This window comes from Anabas testudineus, chromosome 9 (genome assembly GCF_900324465.2).
Source record: "Anabas testudineus chromosome 9, fAnaTes1.2, whole genome shotgun sequence".
In the NCBI taxonomy this organism is placed as follows: domain Eukaryota; kingdom Metazoa; phylum Chordata; class Actinopteri; order Anabantiformes; family Anabantidae; genus Anabas; species Anabas testudineus.
Window position 1 is genome coordinate 20259154 of NC_046618.1, and position 23942 is coordinate 20283095.

Sequence of the window (23942 nt, forward strand, 5' to 3'; positions counted from 1 at the left end):
GTTCACTTCAAAAAAAATATTCACGGAAAATGTGCTGTATTCACACACTCTCACTGTAAACATGCACACTTTTTTTTTTTTTTAATCCCAGATTTAGTGCAGGAACATTATGTATGCATCCATTTGAGGCGCCACACATGAGGCGCCTGTTGTTGGTGCAGATCGAGGCAGCGATCAGTTTATGTAAGCAGTGTTTTGTAGTGGTCCATAGTAGATCCCAGGATGTGGGTCATGGTCTAAGGTCTTGTAATATGGTCATTTAAACTGATGAGGAAATTAGAGTTGTGCATTCTGACTTTACAGGTATGTAGTTTAAAGCTCCTCAAAGAAGGCCACCCTGGACTTGGTGCTCTGTAGTGTTAGCTGTGGATGAGACAAAAACACAGCTGATGAGGCTTTTAATGCAAAGTGAAAGTGGACAAGAACAAGACAAGAATATAAAAGAAAGAAGTAATCAAATGTAAATCCTTATTGGAGAATAGGGTCACTCACATCATCATCTTCCCTTTCCCACAGAATGTGATCATCTTATTTTAGAGACCATTAAAACCACTGTATTAGGAGTGCACTCAAAACCTCTTGGTTTATGCTGTTGACCTTTGTTGCTTGACTAACACTGAGTACTAGTCCCCACTAACTGTGAATGAAAGACGAATTAAAGTTGCTATGAGTTGGAACTGTGGAAAAGAGGAATGGTTTGCAGAGCTGTGGCAACAACACCACTGCCTTTTTGATGTTTCCTTGAGAGACTATCGTGACAGACTAAAAATATACTTAAGCAAGTGAGAACTTGCATTAGCATTAACCTTATCACCTACCGTCATGTCCTCTTAATAATGGAGAGTGCTTATATAGATAAAACATATACAGTAGGAATACAAGCATCTCCATTCAATGACATCTTGCTAATCATCAAAGATGGCAAACTGTGATTTGTCATATCTTTTGGCCAAATCATGCAGGGAATTTATGACTAATTGCCTAATTTGACACAGTCACTGTCACATCAGAGAAAAAAAATTCATGTAGTCTGAACCTGGCATTAGACTATTAAAATTTCCTGCATTGTGCGGATTAAAGGATCGCCCTAAATCACATTTGATCCAGACCTAAGTTATACTTGATAGCTTTACTAACCTGCACAAAATAATACGGACATAATTAAAAATGAGGTTAGATTAGCTGTTAGCTGTTAGCTGTAACTCTGATGAAAACCATAGGAAATTTAAAAAGACACTAGAAACCACACTGCACTTCAGCTAAACGTGGGATTTGACTTGTTTCCCTTTACTAATCAAAACAATAAGTGATTATACAGAGAGGATAATTGGAGAGTACACTTTTGTGTGTTTACTGAAGAGAAACTCCAAGGTTATTCTGCTTGTAATAAATCTCTGATGGTATGTGTGAATTTCTGATACGTCCTAGAGTGATCCTAAATTACATCAACTGAAATTAAAATCCCCCTTGATCAGGGTTTACCACTTGCACTAATAGAAAAGCAAATCTGTTTCTTTGTCTCTCTACTACTGCAGAGTCATCCAGAAAAGGCAGGTGGAAGATCAATATCAGAGAAAATACTTGGAATTGTTTCTCGTGCCAAGTTTAAAAGAGCTGGTGATCGGACACTTCAGGCCACTGGCTGTGTTTTAACTCTTCAGCACAGATTAGCAATAGATAATCTAATACTGCATTGAAAAGCACCACTTCAAATTGGCTGGGCAAACTTTTCCTCTATTTAACATCTGTAGGGTAAAGGGAATTAAAGCGGCTGCCAAAGTAATTATTGGACTAGAGATGAAGGAGGACAGTTTGGGAAATCCAGGTTATTTCTGGGGAATGTGTAGATGGAGGGACTTAAGCAAATCCAAACAGATAATGTGTGGGAGGGGAATGGATTTGTAATGTTTACTGATCACCTTCTATTGTCCCTGTTGACAAGCAGCCAGAATAAAACTTGTGTGTGTGAAAGCCTGAGTGTGTTCAGCTATGTCTAACTCTCAAGCCTTCCACACCACACTGCCCACATTCCTCATGCAGGAGAAAGTCACAACTCTTTATTCAGTGTCCTGGGTATTAATGATGTGAATGGAACAACAGCAAGCTATCTGCAGAAAAGAAATGCTTCTGTAAGTTGTTTAGCACAATGAGAGTTACCCTGATGCTTGACCTCCTTTGTGTGCTGCTTCACACAGTCTGGATGGACTGCGATATATAAAAAAAAGAAATTCCTCTCAAGTGAAACTTGACACAGAATCACTGCAGCTCTTGTGTTCTGATTCAGTTGTTAAGAATGAGCTCTCCTGGCAGGCCCGGTGCTCACAGAGCAGAACCTGTGTCCTGCTAGAAGTGCAAAGGCGCTGAGCTGTGTTAAGAAACCATTCATTAATCATCTGGAGGCGAGAGGAAGTCTGGACAGAGAAAACTTTGCCCCCGGGTACAGCTGGTCCTGAGGCCTCTGGCTCAGAGTTCTGTGCTTCTTTCCATAATCCCTCTGCTCTTCTTTCCCCACTCTCTTTGCATTCTGCTCTTCTCTAGTCACCAACTTCAGAGTATATTCTCAGCACAACACTCCTGACTCAGCCTCCCTCAAACTCCTCCATCCTTTGAACATTTCAGAACCTTCCAGAACTTCTCATCTCTTTTGGCAAAGCTCACTTAGTTTCCCCTCGCTTGACTCCTCTTCCCATGTCCCTGTAATGCCGTGTACTCCGCCCCTTCCCCTGCTAACAAGATGAATGCCAGTGGCCTCTGGTTCAATTAAACCAACACTTTTAACTTAGCTCCTTGTCCCCCTGCGTGCCAGAAATGCACCCATCCATCTAAATGACTAATCACCAAGCAAAAATCAATTAGTGTCCCTTCAACTAGTATATTTTACACTGGGAGAAACAGAGGAGGGGTGGGCTTTTTTTTGTTGTTTAATATGCTGAGAACATAACTCAAATTTGATACTTCTATTGAAATTAGACACTGAAATGGGAAGATAAAGGAGAATGAGCCTAATCTGCCGGTTCATCAGAGGACAGTAGAAATATAATCTATTTTTATAATAATTCCATTCTGCGTTTGACCAATCAATTTTGAAATATCCCTCAAGCTGAAGGAGTCTGTCACAGTTTCATATCACTACTAAACCAGGGTGTAAAAAAAGACATCATATTCAGCCATAAAGAGATGAGACTGTAATACTGTAGACATATGGAGCAACTTTTGGAGCCGACATATGTTGCATACAAAAACACACATTTCTCTCCTGTGCTTTGCAACAATCTGTTTTATACACCTATGCTCAGTAATCACTGTGCACTTCTAGGGGTCATGCTAGGAGATGAATCATGATTCTTTCTCCCCCAGAGGGCTCAATCAAAGAAGAAATTTAAGGCTGAAAAATCAACCTGGAGCTAAGTGGAGGACACTGCTATTAAGTGTTACTTTGAAAATCAATGCCTAACCTTAAAATAATATGATTTTGAGGCAGGAGTGTTGTACGAGAAAGGAAGATTTCTGACGGTTACACTTGAAAGATTGTGTAAGATCCATAGTTCAGCATTTAAATGTGTTTCCAGATGATTGGACAAGTGTTAAGGCTAAAATTCAACTTGAAAAATCGGTCTTTGCTAATTGTATACATACCACATACATATACATAGATTCTACATGAATCAGTTACAATTATTGATATTTTATTTGTAATATTTCCACTTGTGAATATCTGGCTCTTGGTATATGTAATAACGTTTTTGTTTTTGTGCAGGCATGAATAGGAAGCTTCATATCTGCACACTGTACTTTGGAGAAATATATACTGAATAAGTTTGTGTGTATTATGTGTGTTTTTGTGTTTATCACAATACAAATGAGCTTGTAGCTACCTTTTTAAAGTTGCTGTGCTTGCTGGTCCCCTGCTCTGTGTTCTGGTTGTGAATGATGTCCAGAGGAGTCTCTCTCTCTTTCATCTTCAGACTTTCAATCTCTGTCTTGAGCTCATTCAGCTGCTCCTGCAGGTGCTTGCTCTTTTCCATGTATTCCACCCTAAACATTGATTAATGGCAGATGGTGAGACAGATTACACTTAAGATCTATAATCACTTCATATGAGTTTAGCAGATTTTAACTTAGGAAAATTGCATCTAAAATAACTTTCTTGAAAGTCTTCTCTGATACAGAAATATTTCTAAAATCTCTATATGCTTTTATTTACAAGTTAGTTATTAGTGATACTCAGAGTTTTGGAATTTTCTTGAGGTATTTTGCTCTGAAACCAAATTAAGAATCAGTGAACTGAAGAATTCGAATAATAAAATGTCATGTAAATAGACTGATGGACATGGGTTAAGTATTGCAATTTCAGGAAACTTCAATAAACTTTGTACTTGTACTACTATAGCTACTACTATAACTATAGTAAGTGGTTGTTAACTATACAAAATAAGATTAGAAAAAAATATTTCTCATGGTGCCACAACTTTTTTATTTTCTATCCAATTCCATCACAGTTCTATGACCAGTTAACCATCAATATTGCAACTGTAGTCCCTCAACTCATGTTTATTTATTTTTAGCCTTAAACCTAATTACTAACAAATACCACAGACAGGGTCACACTTATCTAAATCTAGTTTTTCCTGCCTGTAATTACTGATACAGCTAGGGGAAATAAAATGGTTGGACACGACATAAGTGGCAGCTAATGCAGAGAGTGAATTGTTCATCTGAACTCCTGAATCAGTAGTGAGGGTGTTTCTCTAAATACAACATTGCAATGAGTCAGTCAGACCTATCTAAAACACAGTTTGAGGCTATTTAAAAGAGCCAGATTTATCTTTCATTTAATGCGCCCGCTGATTAACAATTAAATCATCATGTCAATACCTAATTCTCCACTGCAATGAGGCTAACCACAAAGTGTAAAATGCCAACTCGCTGAGACACAAAATATCAGCAAAGTAGGACTGGTCACTCACTTCTCCTTTTCAATCTCCATGGACAGCCGTTTCATGTCGGTATCTTTAAAGTCAAAGCTGAGGTTCTCCCTGCTGAAGCTTAGGTCAGGAGGCATGCTGTCAGGCAGCATTCCAGGCGACTAAGAAGGCAGATGGAAGGATAGATTAGAGGGAACAAAGGGATGTAGACAACCTGACAGAAATAAAGTGGAAAATGCAACTGAATAGAGAGGAACTGAGATAAATACTGGACGAGAGAAAAGTAGATCATGTATAATGCATGGAAAAGATATGACCCAAGAACACAATGTGGATACAGAGAACAGAGAACAAAAGGATGATATAGGATATAGGAAACAAGATGCCCACCACATGGTCAAACACCATGAGTACACAAGTATATGCTTTCTGATCCTGTCCAAACATCTACAGTGCACTGGCCACTTGTGACCTGGAGAAGAAGTGGGCCTAATATACAATATAAATGTAAATCTGTTGGTTGAGTTGCTGTGAATCCAAACTACAGGCTGGATACATTCAACATAAATATGTTCTGGCAGAGCACAAAGGGCAATTCAACCAGACCGAAGGAAGCAGGAAAGTAGAAAATGGTTTACTTGAAGCTGTGTGTGTATTTGTGAAGATTTTTCACTCAGGAGGTGAAATAGTGACATTTCAGTGGTAGTATGCCTCTTGTATAAGTGTGCACCATGTGTGTATGTACCTGTGTGTAGATCCATTCATATGCTTACGAGTGAGTAGTTCTTTATGGGTGGCCAGCATCTCAATATGTTTCTCTGTGTGTACACGTGTGTGAGCAGATAAATGTGTGGTGTAAATGTGTTTTGTTTTTGTTTTTTGTATGTTACAAGCTCTTGTGTAGGCTGGCTTATGTGTTGCCTGTTCTTATACAAGTATCCTCTGTTTGTTCAGTGTGGTTTTGCAGGAACACGCTTACATGTGTCAGTGTGTGTAAGTACATATATGTGCTATTAGCAGTCAAAATAATTCTGTCACACCTGTTAAATCATGGTGTATTTTGATACAAGCAGTAGCAGCTCACACTACTAATGACAAAGTACACCATATTTTTCTATGAGACATGGCTCTATGTATGGTTCAGTACAGTTATGGGCAGTATTATCTATGCATTGCATACCTCTAATATGCGTACTTATGTTTTGTACCTGTGCATTTTTCTAATTATATATATTTACAGTATATTACTGTATATTTGTGAGGCTTTAACTTTTTATTACTGCATTTCTTATTGGGTTGTCCACAAATCTTTGTACTATTATTATTATTATTATTATTATTATTATTATTAACAGGGGGGTGAGATACAACTTTTACACACAGCACAGCTGTGTTTGTGTGTTCAAGAATCTTACACAGCAATTTCTTTTATATAAATTAATCATTCAACTTTTTATGTTATAAAGATTTTCCAGGTTCTCAAATGTAATTTGCTTTTCTTGTTCTGTGAATATAATGAATGGAAGATTTGTGTGTTTAATAACAAAAAGACATCTTCTCCTCTAGAATACGATGATGAGAACTTCACCGTTTTCTGATGTTTTATAAAATGAAAAAGAATTAAAAGTGAGAGTAAAAATAATTGTTAGTTTCAGCTCTAATCATATTCACTGCCTGTATTCAATAATCCAACAAATAAGCAACACAGTATGCTTATGGATGCTTTTAAGAACTGTTCAATCAGAACTTCCTCTCATTTATTTCCTACCTATAGACAAACCAGTCATTTCATACTTTCAACCTATTTAATTACTGTTTAACATTTACATATCAACTTTTCAACTGGGTTGTTTGTTCCATTACTTTTGTGCAACTACATGTATCTCCATGTGCTGTAAGCATGAGTGTGTGTCCCAGATCTGTTACCGTATAGACTGGCTTGCTGGTAATCTCCAGCAGCTTGTGCTTTGCCCTGCGCTCTGACTCCCTGGCTTCCTGCAGGTCTTGTCTCAGCTGCTCAGCCTCTTTGGCCCTGAGGGACAAACAGACAGACAGATGCAGTTAATACCTTAATTCACCTTCGAGTCCTTCAAAGGAAAGTGAATTATCTAAATTGAAGCCAAAAATATGTTATGTTATATATATATCAGCATGTAGGTACTTGAAGAACCAGGAATGTCACTTTATTACCCAGGTGATCAATGTATCACACAGAAAGACAATAATTTCGGACTCCATTATCCCAACATCAAGTTTGCACACGGTGATGTAAGAATGTTATATGCAGGTGATTACATTTCTTTTGATTGTGTTCCTGAACACTCAGCAGTTCCTCGTTGATGTGGGGGAGCTATGTGCCTCAAGGGTTTGAGTGGACGTAGTCATTTACATGTTGAGTGCCACGGGTTTAAATTTCTCTGGTGCAGGAAAGTGCTCATCGAGAAATTGCAGTTACTGGCAAGTGGTTAATGGTGCCCATCTGAAATGATTGCCTAATAAATTGTAAAGTAGCGGATGTGAAGTGATATTCTTAGTATCTATGTATACTTTTTTATTATGAAAATGATTAAAGTTCTTCGCTGCAGTAGATAGGCACCTGAGCTTTACAGAGTGTTGATGGAGGTATACTCATCAAGTCCTGATCTCCTTATTCATCTGATCTCCAAAAAAAAAAAAAAAAGGTCAACAGCAGATATTCTAAGTACTTGTTTTGAACCACAAATGGCAAAATGTATACATAAAAAACAGATCAAAAGATCAAAAGCACCGTAGAGCTTTACAGTGTAGTAAAAATGTGTTTGATAAGAACTCCCACCACCAACCAATGCTTCTTCTAACAATTAACAAGCACAAATTAACTGCTGTGCCTCAGACCTAGTGGGAGAGCTGTCGAACAAAAGCTTTCTCCCTTTTGCTTCTGTGTGCAGCAGTGTGGCTGTAACGGCATGATTACCTGATTTTCAGCTGCAGTGCTAGAACAAAGCCCTTGAAATTAAATGTTTTTAAACAAGTTAAAAGTTCTTATTCGTTGATCAAGCAATTTAAATGCAGCTGTGTTGCCTTGCTCTGTGTTTAGAGCACACCAGTGTCTGTGCTGCTGAGCAAACTGATGTGCAGCGATGTGTTTGTGCACGTCGCCTTTCAACCTTACTCAAAAACACTTGGGAAGTTCACAGGTCTATGAAGTTATTTAGGAACTGCTAGTTTGATGCTCCTATAAGACAGCTTCTCGGTTTGAGGGATTCACATTTCAAATAAAACAAAACAAAAAAAAACCCGTGGGAAATAAGATGTGGGAATAAGTTATTTAAAGATGTAAAAATAATAATGTAGAGTGTGTGTGTGTATCTGTGGGAATGAGAAAGATGGAGACAAAGCCACATATCGGCCAACAGATGCATGTTGACTGCAGCATGTATGGCTGCAAATTCCACATTTGTCCACCTGGTCCTCCCACCTCCTTTCCGACTCCTTGGCCATCTTGAGGGCCAGCATCTCTGCCTCTAGCATCTTCTGCTCCATGAGCTGCCGCTCCTCCTGGCCACGAATTGCAGTCACTTTGATGCGCTGCATCTCTGTCTCAGCCTCGGCAGCTTTCTGGGCCAGCAGCTTCGCCTCCTCCTCCGCGATCTGGGCCTTTTCAGCCAGCAGGTCTGCCGTCTGCTCTGAACGCAGCTGGAGAGGAGCAGGAAGGGTAGAGAGGGGAAAATGTGAACATTTGAAGTGTTGGGGAAATGGGGCACAAAAAGAAGAAAAATAAAAAAAAAAGGTTCACGGAAAGACGGGAGAATGTACATAAATACAAAAAGAGCAAGATAGATGGAAGGGAAAGAGGCGACAGTAAGAAACAATTATGGGAAAGATAATTTGTACATGACAAGTAAAGCTGGAGAGACCATAGATCATGAAGTGAGGAGGCAAGGTGACTAAAATTTAACAAAATAAAAATCAAATATAAACTGGTGTACTGTATACATGACAGCCAACTGAGTTGTGTATATTGATTTAAGCTGACCACTGAAGAGATTTACCAGGGCCTCGTTGGCCATGTGAGCCTCATCCTGCAGTTGAATCAGCCTCCTTTCCAGATCATCTCTGGCTCTCTCTGCCTCCTCCCGCAGCTGCTTCTCCCTTTGCAGACGCTGCCTCTCCACCTGAAAAGCATAGACACATGGACGATATGGTGAGAGGAATAAGTGAAAATACGGAAGCAGGTCCTTCTGTTTTGAAAGTTTTGAAAAAGTTTAAAAAGTAAGAAGTTTACTTTTTTCTACTACAAGAAAAAAAGAAGTATCCTAGGACTTGTCCTTCATCCCTTCTACAACACAGAACACTGCTGTGAAGTATTTAAGTCAACACATCAAAGACAAATACTGCATAAGAATGCATTTTGTGTCAGGTCGTCTCCTTCTCCGAAATCAATACCTGTTTTCTTGCCCTCTCCTCTCTGGCCTGAGCCTTCATCTGCTGCACTTCAAGAGAGTCCACCCGTCGTCGTCTCATAAACAGATCATGGTTCCCTATACAAAGTTGGAGTATCTGCACAAGAGACGCATAACCAAGGATGATGCTATTTATAATATGTAAAAGTGTTTGGTACATCTAGAAACCCTAATTTACCAGTCGCTTTCAGCATTTTACTTTATCTTAACTATAACCAACAAACCAAAATGATCGTTTCCAAATTGGCAACACATTCGGTGAAAAGGCCATATTTACCAGCCACGATCAAAACAAGGTTTTTCATTTCAGTTGAACTCACCAACTTGTTGACTCTCAGCCTTGAAGAGTTGAACTTGAACACATTGGTTTTCTTGTCCAGAGGTTTGATAGTAAACTAAATGTTAGGGAAACAAGAATACCAAGCATTTGATTAAAACAGAAACAAAACTAGAAAAAGATACACCTCTGTGCTGCACTTTGAAAAACACTGCAATAATCAACTGACAATTAATTGGTAACTATTCTCATACTATGCATTTTGATTTTCCAAACAAAATGAGAAAAAGGTTACAACTTGGAAATGTGAGGACATCTGTGTTTATAGCACTGGCAATTAACTTTTTCAGGGGTTTTGAACTAATTGGGGGAAAGGAAATCTAGTGCTGACATAACATTAGGCTTCAGGAAATAGACATGGACATTTTTCATTTAATTCTGACATTTAATAAACTTGTAGCAGATAATTAAGCCTTTATTACAATCAAAGCACTGTCCGACTAACAATGAAGTACAACAGCAGATTGTCCCACCTCCTTGTCGCTGTAAGAGATGTTACGGATCTCATTCCAAGGGAAGGAGCACTTGGGTGTCAGCCTGTTGTCTGGCTCATAGATGTGCAGACCTAGGGCGTCCACTCCCAGTAGAAGATCTGTTCCCTTTTTATTCTAAACCACATCAGGAGAGTAAACAAATCATTTCTACTAGCCGTCTGTTAAGGGAATGTGGTGAGCAGTTGTGGGACCACGCTTCCAGCCAACATTAATTTGTACTTGCATTTTCAGAGGTGGAATTGCAGTGGCTCTGCTTGCCAAAACTATTTGTTAGAGCTGAGCTGAACAATGCCACTTGTGGGGTGTATATGCAGTCTGGGCTTGTTTATGTGAAAACTATTGCTACAGTGAATTACGTAAGCTGAGACTGATTTGGTGGTGGTATTTCAAAATGTCTTGGCCTTTTAAAGAATGCATTGATCAAGGCCAGGGTCACCGCAAATGAAATTCTTTAAGAGTTCATACAGTTTTGTTTTCATTATGACTCACCAGCAGAAAAAACGTATTTATTTATCAAAGAAAATAGTTTATAAAATGCTTGAGTCAAGTAGAAGATTTAAGTAAAGTGTGAATTATAAACAATGGAGTCAGACTGCTGTTCTTCCACTTCCTCTTATAACACCACGATGAAATTGACACGCCTCTTAATCTCCCATATTGGCTTACTTTGTAAAGATATAGCGAAGCAGCATTGGCTCACCCTGATTAAAAAGTAATTGACGCCATACATGTCCAGGTCCTGAGCTATTTTTAAATACTCCATCTCAGCTTCATCCCTGGTTCAAAGACAGTCAGAGACAGAAAGAGATTGAGAGGGATCCAAGGGAATGGAGAAGAGAGGGAAGGAAGGAGGGGGAAGAGGATGTGCAGAAATTGAGAAAAAAAAAAAAAAGAACATCAGACCTTGTTTCCCCTGCTTTTGTGTGTAGCATCTGTCATGTGGTGTGATCTATAAAAACTGTGCCACACAGCTCTTGCAAGGGTGAAAACATAAGTGCAGTACTGACACAAAACACAACTATAATTTGCTAACAGGCTTTAGAGGTTGTGCTTGATGAATAAGAAGTATTCTGATGCCTCCAAGACTCTAATATTGCAACAGAGAAAACAAATGCATCAGACTATTTTCTTCTTCCTCTCTCTGCAGCTTGGTTGCTCTGCTGATCTGTTGTGATTTCAGGGTCAACTCAGCAAAAAAGAACATTAGCATACTTTGATGGCTGAGGAAAAATCAGGGCATGCAGACGCCTAAACTTTTAATAACTGGCTGTTTGATATGGGTGGTTGGAAATTTGAAGATTTAAGCTTCATCAAAGTTTTAACCAGCAAGAGTATTATGCCAAGTAAACAAATCTTAACTAGGCTGAACAGTGAATACATTCTGACTTGTAGGTCAGAGGGAATTTAAATGGTAATGCCTGATTAATGCTGCGAAAGTACAAAGAGTTGCACTGTATAAAAAAAAAAAACATGCATTATGCACATCAGTTATGAGTCACTCAACTCAACTTGATTTTGTGCTGATAATGAATATATAGATTAAATAAACCTTTAATAGTATAATGTCATCTGGGACTGGATATTACTGTGAAGTTGAATAATTTTTAGCTATCAACATTTCCGCAATCCTACTGATGCTGTAAAGTATCAAAACCCAGCTCTGAACATTGAGTTGGAGTTTTCATTTTGCTTGTCTTTAATGAGACTGTTCTGAATTTGAATGATCATTTTATTTTATTGCTTGGGTTTAAGAAATATTTCACATTTGAAAAGTTTTGCTTTTTTCTTCAGTGACAACAGGGATTTGTGGAAATGACAAAGCCTCTTCAGCAATGCCAGGTTTGGGGGTTAGAGTTAAATGTAAGTAACAGCATGCTAAAAATGTCACTAGGATAAGAGCTAACATTCTGATGTTTAGCTAGCAAAGCATTATGTTAGCATAGTAGTTTGTCAAACACTCCGTGATTAACACAAAGCACAGTGCAAAGTGCAGCTGAGGCTCGTGGGAATGGGAAAACTGTTGGTTTTTTTTTTTTCAGATATTTAGTCGTTAACCAGTGTAATGGTAATGATAATTGTGCTAAATGAAAAGTTAATGAACCAGCAACACCATCAACCTTTGTCATGGGAATTCATCCAACATTTGTTGACACATTTCAGACTGATAAACATTTCTGTCCCTAGAGTTACAACACAAGCATGGATAAAACATTTTATATTTCTCAAAGACAAGTATCTAAAACAACAATCATATGTTGGAATTCCAACACTGAAACTGAAATATTTGAATTCAGTTAAACAGAGTCATCAAATTCCTCCTCTTGCCCAACTACACTACATCATTTCCTAAACAATTAAAATGCTAAAGTTGTCAGGACCACTAACTCCACTCCCTCTGCTGGGGTTGAAAGGGTTATTGATCAACACCAGTGACTCAGTTATTACTTTTCCAAGCACTGAGGTTTCTGGCTTTTAGAACTCAATTTGCTGTACAGCACAAAACTCCCCACCCACGGGACTTTTAAGACACTCCACATCCCTCACACTTACTCCCTATCCATTTTCAACTTAGTGCGGCGTAGCGGTGGAGCAAAGTGCAACAACAGAACAACGGACTTTGATTCTCATGCCTTTTTCGATTTATGAAACCAATCACAGCGCATTCACATCATTTTCACATCATTTTCAACATGATATACTTGCTCCATGCTAAAGAACGTTGTTGCATCTCTTCTCCAAAAAAGCTACGATGATTGGTTTTTCTTGTGAATAGGCAGTGTATTTAATTATACTTAAGTTACTGTTTCTAGGCTGTGGTAAGGTGGGCTACTGACTGTTCATGTGTGTGGTGGTGTGATGATCATGGTGCATTTTCAAAGTCAACAACAAATGTTAAAATGACTCTGAATGTCATCACTTCTTGCGACACCTTCCGTCTTTTTGCATCTCACTGACAATATGAACTTATTTGTTAGCATAAACAGTTTTTGCATACAAACAAAAGATTGGAATTGTGTTCACGGCTGGGGGACTTTGCAGCAGTACCCTTTAGTGAAGCAGTTTTTACCTTGTCCTGCCCCTGTGCTCTGCATAGCATGCTGTGATCCTCTCCTCCCACATTTCTGCTGTCATCTGGTACAAGTTAATCACCTGATATTGAGAGATTCAGATATAAATACCTATGAATGCACGCAGTAAATATTGCAGCGCATCATGTCATGACGTAAGTACAGATGTAGATGAAGGCAAAAGCGCAATCATCTTCCCTTATGAACAACAATAAGTACAACTAACATTCTCTTACCCTCTTTGGCAGCAGTTCCTCCTCAGCCAAGAAGCCAGTCTTGTGAACATTAGGGTCGTAGTCTCCATACTGTAAAATAGAGCAAACATGCCAAGGGGATTAAAATCACTCCAAAATAATGGCCACTCTCCACCCTCCCCCCCGGTAACAGGCCAGACTATTCCTCTCCTGGGAGCAGGCAGCTCATAAGATCAAACTACAGCACAGGTAGGAAAAGGCTATCTTGGAGAATGAATAGAGGCTGATCTGCCCACAGGTCATTAACGTGTACTGCACACCCAGTGTCCCAGTTGTTGGGAGACAGTGTAAATTATGCTATTAGAGAAATCTCTTAGATACTCTATAACTGAGACCGATCACCTTTTATCACAGAGCTGGGCTACAAATTACACCCTGCATGTTTGTAAAGGGATGTTCCTTTAGGCTACTGAAAAATTGGTGGACAGATAAGGTTCATTTTAGAAAGTGGGTTATGACTGTAGATTTAGGTAATTAGGGTAATATGAACACTTACCTACATTTACACTTAGTCATTTATCCAAAGCGGCTTACAAGTGAGGTACAAGATACAATGCAAAGGCAAGGTAAGCATGAGGAGGACTTGCCTGGTCCCCTCCAGTAGGACCCCCGCTGGAGATAAGGTTGTTCTTTTGCAATGTTACATATTAAAGCTTTTGGCTGAGGTTAGAAGAGGTCATTGAAGAAGATGAGGTTTTGCATTATTACTATTATTATTTGAATTCACAAGACAAATTGAAAACATGGCGTTGAAATAGTATATATGACTTCTGTCACTTGGTTAAGTAACTTAAAACATTATACATTTTATTGTGAATTCTATGAGTCTTGACATTGAAGGCCTGAGTGTAAATTTTTTATTTATTTATTTATTTGTTTATTTTGCAGAGTAGTTGTTAAGAACATCCTTGTGAAGTGCTAAAACTCGAGAGCCACCACAATGATTGTTAAACCTTGATGCAAATAATAGGCTTTAGAAAAGGACATATTTGTCTTTGACTCTGAGGGGCTGTTATCTCTATGACTGCTGAACCTTTTGGTTGCACATCAATGGAAAACGGTTAGTCTTAAAAGACTCGTTTCCTCTCTGTTTTAGAGCACGATACCGAAATCTGACATTACCACTGAGGAATGTATATGTGTAGGTATATATTGTAAAGAAACTGTGCCTTCTCTTGATGAACTTCAGGAGAACATAATTCATTATATCTAATCACAAGTGACTGCAAATTTATTTTAGAGGATGTTGAATTTTCTTTTTAATAGTGCATTTTTCCTCATTTTTGCAGAATAAATGAGAAGCTTTGGACCACCTGTGAGGTTCTAATCCGCTAACTAATACTTTATGTTGCATTGTTGTGTTGTGTTATGTTTATAGTGTCACTTTTGTTAAAAGATTAAATTGGATTCTTTCTGCAGTCTGAAAACAGTATTTAAGAGACCTGAATTTAATAAGCTCAACACAGAGACCGGAAAGGCTGGAACACCGGTGCAGTAGCTAACACAGTGGAAAAGGCAAGGGCCATTTAATTAAATCCCTTCCCCTCAGTTTCTCCATCCTTGCAGTTTCTACACCTTCAGTTCCTCGCCTGTTTGTTTGTAACAGCTACATAGTTGATAAAATATGGACTTAAAAAGGTAAACAAGATGACATTTTGACATTGCTCTCAAAGGCTTTCTAATTACACTCCTTTCTATTGCCCATTACCCCAAAGTTATAGCAACAAATGATTCTCAAAGGACAGATATGAGTGAATATTTTCATTTAACAAACAACACCAGCAGCAGTAAATACTGAATAATGGATATAAGCTGTTAAATTGAGCCTCTTCCTAAATTTAGGAAATGTGTTTCTTCTAGTCACTTTAAAGAAATTAAATTTATAGTACAACTGTGAAAAATGCAGGTTTCTCATATCTAGCTAATAAATTTACTCCAGTGATGTGCTGGAAGACATTTGTTAGTCTACTTCCATAGATGACTACACACCAAAACTAAGGTTATGTTCACATCCTCTCTCTGATGTTAGCCTCACTAGCAGCATCATTGGTATCACTGCCATGAGGTGCACATTTTAGTTTTTGTGGAAATGTTTCAACTGTTGGGGGAGTTGTTATGAAATCTGGTACACTCTCAGAATAAATTGAAATTATTTCTGTGATTCATTGATTTTCACCAAGCATCATCATCAGCCTCGCACAGCAAACAGGCTCTGCATACAGTCTACTCAAATCTGACAATTCCAACTACCTCACTCCCACTTTTACCCTGTTCAGTTACCACAAGCATATGTTCTACATATGGATGGATATATAATTTCCCAAATCAAAGCGTTATAAAGCTGCAGTTTGTTAGCTAACAGTCCATAATGATGTCAAATAAAATGCCAAAGGCTGCATGCTTTTATGTATGTCTAGGTTTATAAATAGTGGGCTTTACCACATACATAGTTTTGTATCTGAGTGATGAAATAATGCAGTATTTTGTTGAACAGGGAACATGTGACCCCACTGTATCTATATCTTCACCTGCTCATGCGCAAAATAGCTTGTGCAAATTTAAATTTGTGTGAACGCAAATTCCTCCACTATGCCTAATTTATATTATTCCCTCTCCTTATAAACTCCCTGTACTTCATACAAGGTAATGGTAGCTTTTATGGCTTCCTACTGCGTTCGCTGTGAATTATACAGCACTCTCGCTATGACTGGAAACTGATTACACACACTGATACTGTGTGTGACCATCCATACCTGAACAGAGTTATGATTCAAATCATTTTTAAGAATCTCTTCAAAACATTTAGGCTGCCTTGGACTGCACTTAGTCCTTATTGCTATGTTCAGGCTGGCATAATAATAATTAAATGTGAGCCAGAGCACCAAAGTAGACCCCACTGTGCGGTATACTCTGCTGCCAGGGCTTCACATTGGTTCTGCACAAAAAAAAAAAAAATCCCCTTTCCCCTCATGATGAGGGGAAAGAGAAAAGTCTGCCAAAACCTCTCAGCAGCTGCACTGCTAAACATGTACCTGTCTCCCCTTTACAATCCCAATTTATTCACACTGGCTCTAATCAAAGTGGACTGCTGATTAAATGAAAACAGACTGTATTTTTTTTTCCAGATTGAGAGTTCTGACAGCATAGAGGACAAGTCTCAAGCTTATTTGCTGATTTTTCTTGATCCACACAGTCTCTTTTAACCTAGGCCTGTTAAATTGGCATGGGAAAAGCAAGTCTCTCAGGGCTCTTGGCCAAATCTTTGAGGTAGAGCTCCGGTCTCACTAGACCCTGTCCGCCTGTCAAAAAGCTGCACCTCACTCTCCCTATCTTTTTTCTTGGGGATTTCAGAGAGATGAGATCCTTCAACCAAAACGACTGAGATCGCTTGTGGTTTATTAAGGAAGCGTTTCCTGTGGAGAAATTTTCATAGACTTCAGGTAACTTGTTGTTTGATCCCCCACAAATAAATCAGTGAAAACTTGTACACGGTGCCTTTCATTTAAGATAAAGCAGTTTATAGTGCTAATAAAAGCAAACAGTATAGACACACATTAATAAAATACAGATAACAGGACAAGTGTAAAAATTACAATGATAAACACAATATTAGTGAAAATCAGTTTACAAAAGGTCAGCTTTGAGCTGGGCTGGACAATATAACATATAATCTATATTAAAATAAACTGTCTCGTTAACTTTACCAAGAGAACCTCTAATGAGCTGCATAGATCACATTCACAATTCTCTGCCTCAATCAGCTTAACATACACAAAGCTCTCGTTAACTCATTGGTGTTGTTCTAAGCAGATACCTGAAACAACTTAACTGGCTCCTTTATATCAAATGTGCCCTGGGTTCTACTCACAGGGACAGCGACTTCCTCCCAAGAAAAAAAATTGGAGATCCTGCTTTACATGTATCTTCAAATAACCCGTGTGTTCTGGAGGTCTTGGAGCAAAAAAGTCAAAATGTAATCAATGGCAAAAATCCTATTAAATCCCCAGGTCACCAAACTGGATCGCTTCGCTATTTATCTGCACCTTTTCAGCAGCTGCTGCATCCTCAGTTTAACAAACAAGTAGGTGCTGTTTTAGCAGAGGTGTCTGCTCTGCATTTTAAACCTGTCATTTAAAAGGCTACTTCCAGAGCACCTAGGCCTCTGGTTTGTACATCTAAAGCATTTAAGGTAAGTGCCGGCAGAAATCGTAATGGAATTTGAAAAAACCTAAACTAGCTAGTTAAGATGGAAACTGTGCTCTTCTGGTTCCAGCAGAGCACTGGATCAATTGTAGCTGCTTAATAGCTTTTTTTTGGGGGGGGGGTGTCCAAAGAAGACTGCAATAGTCAAACCCACAGGTGATATAAGCATGCAGTCCACCTGTAGTACCAAGAAAGGAATAACACACTCTAACAATATGATACATTTGAGATGATAAACAAATATTTGCTTATAAAGCAGCTCACAGATCCCAGATTTGTTAAATATATAGTCATTTACAGCCAGAAAGAATTAATTTCTTAAGATGTAGGCAAACAAAATATGCTGCAGGCAGTTCCAGATGGCCAAACATATTTCCTCAGTTCAAACTGATTTAAATCCACACTATATCAAATGTGACATTCAAATTAAATATAACACTCAAACTCCTGGCCGAAACATTTAAAATTGCAGCATCTTTACTAATAAGTGATTGACATCTGTCGGCACCTCATCAGAAACAGGAAATTAAAATATATGTTTGAGGAGAAGAAGTCGTCACTTGGTAATGCAAATTTTAAAGTATGGATAAATAAATAATTAAAAGATAAGCAGCGTACCTTTAAGGTAGGGTAGGTTTTATACTACTGATATTTAAACTTTAACAGCTTTGATCATTGTAATGTTTCTAATATTTTAACTTTGATAAACTTTGATATCTCTCATTTTCAAACTCTGATAATTATGATAATGTTGTTGTAGTGTGAGGCAAGAAAAAAGTCTATCCTTTACTCACTAAGGTGGACAATAAAGCTATTTAAATTTTAATACTAACCTTGGCATGGACAGCATAGGAAGCCAGCAACACAGAGGCCTCGGGTGGACAGTGGATCTCCTCCTCAAGGATCTTCATTTTTACCTAAGGAATAACCAAATATAATCAGCTTATCACTATCTTTATAAATCTGGACAACTGCTTCATGGCTTCAGTTTGAGTAATACAGTAGGTCTCCAGTAAATTGATCTACACAAGAAGAGCAAAATGATTCATATGAGTTGAAATACCTGAATCGGACTGATGATCTCAAACACAGGGAAAAATACTCACTTCACACTGCAAGCTGAAACTGAACTTTCTGATAAGTTATGACAGTCAGGATTTTATTTCCTTCATTTCACATTGTGTTTTTGTTGTGTTTGGTTTACACAGAGTTCAACAACCAATATTCAGTAGCCACAAAAGCATATAATTTTATGCTGCAACTTGTGTAGATAAACTTACCACTAAAGTACACGGCTACTTGCTCATTTCAGAGTGGTCTGGAAGTAGGACAAAATGTGCCAAATAAATATTGTAAAACCTAAGTAACACAGCCACATGGGGGTGTATTAGACACCAAGCAAAGAAATATGCACCTTAACCACTAGTATTTCATATTATCATTAAGCTACTCCAAGAGTATCATCAACACAAAATAACAACAAGACAGAAATGATTAATAAAGGAGAATGCCACATTTTTTTATGTGTGTTACTTCTGCACAACCTGGAACAGCTGATTATGTGTGTATAAATTCACTCTATTCAGTGAGAGTGCCAAATTCAAGGTTTATGTCTCCCATGTAAAGTTGAAGGAAAGAGTGGTTTACGTTTATAAGTGCTGAATTAAGTGTCATGGATCACACTAATAACAACAATTCTTAAAATTGGGAAAATCCCCTTTAACAACCTCCCTTCAGATTAAAGTGTCACTTCTCACCAGGTGTCACAACTCAAGCTCCATCACCCGTCAAACTAATTGAATCACAAACTTGCATAACTACATAGACCATAAAGTCGGATTGTAGGGTTAGTCAGCACAAACATGCTTCAACTGTAGTTATGCAAGTGAGCAATTTAATGCTTCAAACCTTATCAGTGGCAAAGCCAGTCATGCTGTCTTCTCTTGTTTTGAACTAACAAAGGTGTGGAGCCAGAGGTGACAGCCCCTAATCATGGTAAGCACTAAGAGGCAGAGGCTGCAATCTGGTTTACAAATGAGAATGTGTTGTTGCGAAGACTGCAGGCCGAGGTGACAAAGATGTGCATGTGCCATTTTGTGTAAGTGGTCTAAAAGGAGTAAGGGGTGGGTGTGTATGTTTGTATCCGGGTCGGTGATCATTTCTGATAAGCACTAATCCAGCTGTCATGCCTGTGACACTATCTGAACACAGGCCTGCTCCTGACATTATGGGAATTAATGAAAGCAACATAATAAGCAGACAGGCGATGCAAGGCTCAACACATTTACACTCCACTCCAATAGTATTGGAACAATAAAGCCCGTACTCCTTAATTAATGTAATAAGGGACACCAGGGCAACAAAACACACCTGTCAGTCACATGTTCCAATACTTGGAGGGGGGAGTATATTCTTTGCCCCTTTTAGTTGTTTACTGCTGAGTAATTTGTCGATTATAATATATTTTTAACCAAGGTTTCCCTTAAATTGTATTAACTACCTCTAAATGGATTAAGGACATAGAGAGACTTTTAATATGCCTTAAGTAGATAAGTGCCTCAATCAATCAAAAATAACTGAGGTTTTAAAACCTAATAGGTAATTGACAAATGTGTCTGGCATCTTTGGATGATGGAAGCGCAATTCCAAATCTCATCTCTTCTGAGATGAATGGTGTGGTAGGCTTTGTGGGAATTCCCCTGGGAGTATTAAGTGGAAAGAAAGGGCAGCAGTAATATGTTGCACATTGATTTCACATGGCTGCACACAATCAGAGCAGGACAATGGGGGAAAAAAAAGTGTATTACAGTGTGCTCTGCTGAACAACTTGTCAGAAACTCTGTGAATGCCCCCTTTATCACTGGATCAGATAAGGAAGGAAGGAAGGCACAAATACAGTACACCAGCCAAGTGCCTTGTATGCAAGAGTAAAATGGATCATTGTAAATTTAAAGAGAATTTGAAGGCTCATGTTATAATTTTAGGTATATATATCTAGTGGTAAAGTTTACATCCACTTTTAAGAATGTTTCCTTTTAAAGAATCAAAGCCAGCACCCCCTCAGGGTAGAAAGATGAAGGACAGAAAGGTGTCTGCCTACTAGCCAGGCAGTAATCCACAGCTGCTTCTGAGATTCATGTTGGATATCAGGTTTACCTGTATGCCTGTGGCAATTATAACTAAAAAAAATAGCAGAGAAAGAAGAGAGTGTCCCAGTCCCAAGTGTACAAAGAGCCTCCTCATAAGGTCTTCAAGCCTTGACAGTCAGAAGAGGTTTATACCATGTGGCTGCAGTTACCTTCCTATATTTACCTGTAGGAAAAAGAGATGCTGTGTGATATCTTGCACTAGCTCCTCTTCAGCATTTTCAGGGTAAAACTTGGCCAGGAAGTGAAGGGTTATTGGTTCCTCCTGTGGTACCTCCTGATCCAGAACCTGCAACAATGAACCACAGAAATCAGCATTTGCATGGTTTCCTTTTCATGGCTGCAACATCCATTTAATTGATGTTTACATGGCTCGTGGCTGTTAACAAGACCAGTTATGAAATGAGAATCACGTACCCTCTTTTCCATCTTTAGCCAAGCTACTGTGTCTTTGATGTTGTACTGGAGCCCAAAAAACCATGTCTCCCTCAGTCCCAGAGTTCGGCATACCAAGTCGAAAAGGTCTTTTCCCTTCCACTTGACCTGAAACACATACATGTTTTAGATAGAGAGACAAAAAATGCTGAATTAACAGATTTAGTCTGACACTGAAGGTGACTTTATTCTATAATATTATGCTATAACATACTAAAAAACTAAAACCTCTAATTCAATCCAGTTGAATTACCATCCAGATGATGCATCTACTGAACATACATATATTAGCATTTCCATTATAACCACAGTCTTTGGTTCAAAGCAGGGAACCATACATGTTCCCGTCATCCAGTCGGAGGCATATCATGCACACATGTCCAATATAGATAGCTTTCATCTCTAGCCTCTGAGCTAACTCAGGGTGCAAGCTAGTGTCACATGCATTCAAGGTTGAAAAAAACTGAATTAAAAATGGGAGGAAATTAGAGTATCAGCTCCACCAAGCAGTGGGCAGCTAAGGTTAATCAGAAATTTCCTGTGCAAGGCTCAATGAACATTTTGTCTATATGACCTATCCCTGTTAAATGCTGTTTACAAAACTCATAATTGATACAATTATCATCCCAGCACAGAAAATAGAAACCTGCAACTAGCATTGCCCTGTATAATTACCAACTGCAAACTTTGGCAGGGTTCCTCCCCTTTGAGCACAAGGATGGTGTCTGGAAGTCATTTTGATGCCTTCAAGCTCTGGTATATCATCAACCAAGCCACACACTATTTTTAATACACTGTACAAGCATAAACATACTGTATAAAATGGAGTATATCAACATCATGACAGTTCACACACTATTTCATGATGGACACTTTCTTTCTTAGCATTTAAGCAAAGCCCTTTACTACATCAGGAACTGATCGATTACTACATTTTCCTGCAAAAGGCAGATATAAATTATAATAGATACAGTGGTCTTGTAATGAACAGCCTCATTACACCTACTGCGTGTATTTACAGTTCCCTGCTGCCATCTGGTGTCTTAAACTCAAACTTATTTCTTAAAAATGGTCAATGTTGTCGCCTGGGTGAACTGTTCCTACAATTCAGTTGTCATTATAGATTATGATTAAACACAGGATGAGGTAATATTTGCAATACTGTGCATGCTAATTGATGTGTGGTGCTGTTACTAGGACCACTACTAATGTGGCAGCTAGCTAAAGAGCATTCATAATTTGAATGAAATCAGACGCACCTCGCAGCTGAACTCCATGTCTGACTCCATTGTGCAGATTCTGACTCTGAAGTTTTTGGCTTGTCTTCTCAGCAGCGAGTTAAATCCCAGTTTGGCTGCTAAGGCACTTGCCATGGCGAACTGCTAATTAACTACTACTACTATTCACAGTCGTTAATTCCTACAAACTGAGTGCACCGTCAACGCATTGTGTCTGCTCTGTTCATCTGGCATAGCTTAGTTATCTAAAGATAATTACAGGTGTAGCTTTACTACATGTGATTGTCCAGCTCGACGAGCTGTGGTATCCTTAGCTCGCTGAACTATCTATAGGTAGACGTTTGCTTTTAAGCAACTCCATCAAAATGTGAACTCACATTTACTTTATTACTTTACCTAGCTCGCTATTACTTATTTGGTAATTCCACGTTAGCTACCAACTAATACAAAGTTTATAAATACAGTTAACATTAGGTGATAAATACAGAGTAAGGTCCTCGGCTACTAACGTTAGCTATCGTCAGGTTACCACATACTAAGTTAAGCTTAACGTTAGCTAACTTTACATTAACTTCACATTACATATCAATAAAAGCCATTGTCTTGTGATAAAGTGACACGCCTTTAAATACCGAACAAAGTCATCCGTCTAAGTTTTTATCTGTGCGTCCGAGAGATGATAAATCCAGTTTATTCCTTCTGCAGACGTGTGGACACTTGTGTTGTTGCTTATAAACTGCGCTAACTAGCTAACTGTTGCTAACTATTTGGATGTTTCATCCAAAACATGCGCTGCGTTCAAGAGCATATTAAAACGGGAGACACAAAGTGATCAGCAACTATTTTAACATTGAATTAATAATTTAAGGAAACAAGCCAAAATCTGTGAAGACTGCATTATTTTCTTTGAATTTTACAATCACAAACTTAATGGTACTATGTTTTGAATTATTGGCTATAAAAACAAGCAATTTTATGATTTTATGATGAGTCTGGGTAAACCAGAATAAGCATTTGAAGACGAAATGAGTTTTCAAAGTACCTGCCAACTGACTAAATGTAAAAGTAAATGCATTATTGGCCCAGTGTAAAAATGTCCAGTAACAGCCACATCAGCTTAACTTTTATAGATGAGTAATTGCATTGATGAATAAGCATCACAATGTGCAGTTGGTAAGGGTGAGGATCATTTAACCTCTTTATGTATTGTCATGTGGTTTAATTCATAATAGTAGGTCATAATGTGTTAGAAATGCTGCATAATGGTAGAGCTGACATATTAAATTAAACTATTAAATAAAGTTGTCAGACAAATGTAGTTGGCTAAAATGTACAGTATTTACAAATAAAATAACATTAAATGAAAGTATTCAAGTTAAGATCAAGTGCCTCAAAATGTC

At 38.3% G+C, this 23942-nt stretch overlaps 1 protein-coding gene across 1 annotated transcript; it reads right to left on the reverse strand.

The window, feature by feature from the left end:
* Positions 1-83: 83 nt before the first annotated feature.
* On the reverse strand, positions 84-23314 carry nf2a (neurofibromin 2a (merlin)). Its single transcript, XM_026344179.1, has 16 exons — positions 22564-23314; positions 21287-21412; positions 21036-21158; positions 18557-18640; positions 13503-13571; positions 13266-13348; positions 10899-10974; positions 10178-10312; positions 9688-9762; positions 9351-9464; positions 8957-9079; positions 8383-8600; positions 6852-6957; positions 4968-5086; positions 3876-4035; positions 84-363 (listed from the first exon to the last, which is right to left on the reverse strand). Exons 1-16 carry the CDS (start codon positions 22675-22677, stop codon positions 313-315), a joined length of 1776 nt encoding a protein of 591 aa, XP_026199964.1. The 5' UTR covers positions 22678-23314; the 3' UTR covers positions 84-312.
* Between the last annotated feature and the right edge of the window lie 628 nt (positions 23315-23942).